Here is a 1,565-nt window from a genome sequence, read left to right as displayed (position 1 = left end):
CGCTGGGCTCAGCACAATTGAGGAAGGAGGCGAGACTGGCTTCTGAGACTGCAGCACGACGTTTTCTTTGAGAACCGTCATGGGTTGTGAAGTAGGAATGGCTTGTAAAATGAATTTTTGGGGCGTTGTTGCTGAGGCTGGATCTGTGCTGGCTATCACTGTAGTCAGAGGCACTGTCTGGAGTGTTACAGTATGCAGCTGCTGATTTCCAGGAGAAACAACCACTGGAACTTGGGTTGGAGACTGTAAAGTCCTATTGAGATTAGAAAAGATTATAGGGTCAGAACGTCTCCACACTGAGTTCTGAAAAATAATTATAGATTTACTATTGAAAAATCACGTGGCATAATAAACATTTCATTTACCTAACAGTTCCAAAAGAGGCAGCACTCACTCTCTTAATAAAACAAGAACCGGACCTGACCCCTGAATCTGGCAACACAGCTTCCAAAGTAAACGTTCCCTGTGCGAACGATACTGCCATCGCCAACAGAACAGCCTGCCCTTGAGACGTTCAGCAGTTCATCAGAAAACCTGGGCATCACGTGTCAGAACTACTTCTCAAGAATCAACCAACATCAGGAGCGTGACCCACCAGACATCTGCCATCAATTTCATGCGGTACTCTAAGTAACTCATAAATCACGAGCCTAAATAAATTGTGAGGCCTCGATTCTCCTGACATCTGTACATATATCCACCTATATGCAAAAGTATCTGCACTGTAACAGTGAGGCTGGTCAGGACCTTCTCAAGACTCCCAGGACACACAGTTCTCTGTCTGCCAGGCCTGTACGCTCCTTCTGGTAAAACAACTGAACAGCATTTGCTCCCAAACATCAGTTTAAAGTAGGAATTATTCCATCAGTTGCAGGCTCACAGATTTGGGTACCACGATACTTGCTATGTACACACAGCTGAGAGGGCAAAGTTAGAGGATGAACAGCCATATCGCTCCAGTATGCAACCACTACAGTGGACAACGGTGCTTCAGGAATGTGGCCAAAACACACACTCCAGTCATGCAAATTAAAACAAAACGAACAAACAAAAACCCCCAAACACAACACAGTCCCGGTGAAGCAGATTTCCAGGGGATGGCAAGAGGATGGGAAGGGTACCTGCTTCCAGCCCACCATGTCACACTATCTCTGACAATCTTTTCTTCCACCTGTCCTGTAAAGTTCTCTCCAACACTCCTGCTTCTCCTCAGTGTTTTTTCCTACCTGCACTCCTCTCCTTTTTCAGCCTTAACCCCTCCCTTGTGTTTTCTTGAACACAGTTGACACTGACAGGAAACAAAAATGTTTGCTCCTCCTGCCAGCTTATTTCTACCCCTGCTGGAATCACTTTAGATGGACAGCAATTTACTGTCAATATTTGTACTTTCAGGTCCATGCACAACACGGCCTGCTTTTCCTTCTAAAGACTGGTCATAGAATCATAGAATGGTTTGGATTGGAAGGGACCTTAAAGATCATCTAGTTCCAACCCCCCTGCCATCAGCAGGGACACCTTCCACTAGATCAGGTTGCTCAAAGCCTCATCCAGCCTGGCCTTAAACA

The 1,565-nt window shown here is 45.8% G+C and overlaps 1 protein-coding gene across 2 annotated transcripts in view; it reads right to left on the bottom strand.

Annotated features, from left to right (window-relative positions):
* The window catches only part of ELF1 (E74 like ETS transcription factor 1), a 40,531-nt gene that overhangs the window by 363 nt on the left and 38,603 nt on the right, over positions 1-1,565 (bottom strand). For both annotated transcript variants that reach the window (XM_010165050.2, XM_010165051.2), the window contains exon 8: positions 1-253. This exon is cut by the window's left edge and continues 363 nt beyond it. In XM_010165050.2, the coding sequence (XP_010163352.1) occupies positions 1-253 (253 nt within the window). The remainder of the gene's footprint in view (positions 254-1,565) is intronic.

The sequence above is a fragment of the Antrostomus carolinensis genome, unplaced genomic scaffold (genome assembly GCF_000700745.2).
Source record: "Antrostomus carolinensis isolate BGI_N321 unplaced genomic scaffold, ASM70074v2 scaffold20043, whole genome shotgun sequence".
Classification (NCBI taxonomy): Eukaryota; Metazoa; Chordata; class Aves; order Caprimulgiformes; family Caprimulgidae; genus Antrostomus; species Antrostomus carolinensis.
The sequence above is the reverse complement of the archived record's forward strand: the minus strand, read 5'-3'. Positions and strand labels throughout refer to the sequence as shown.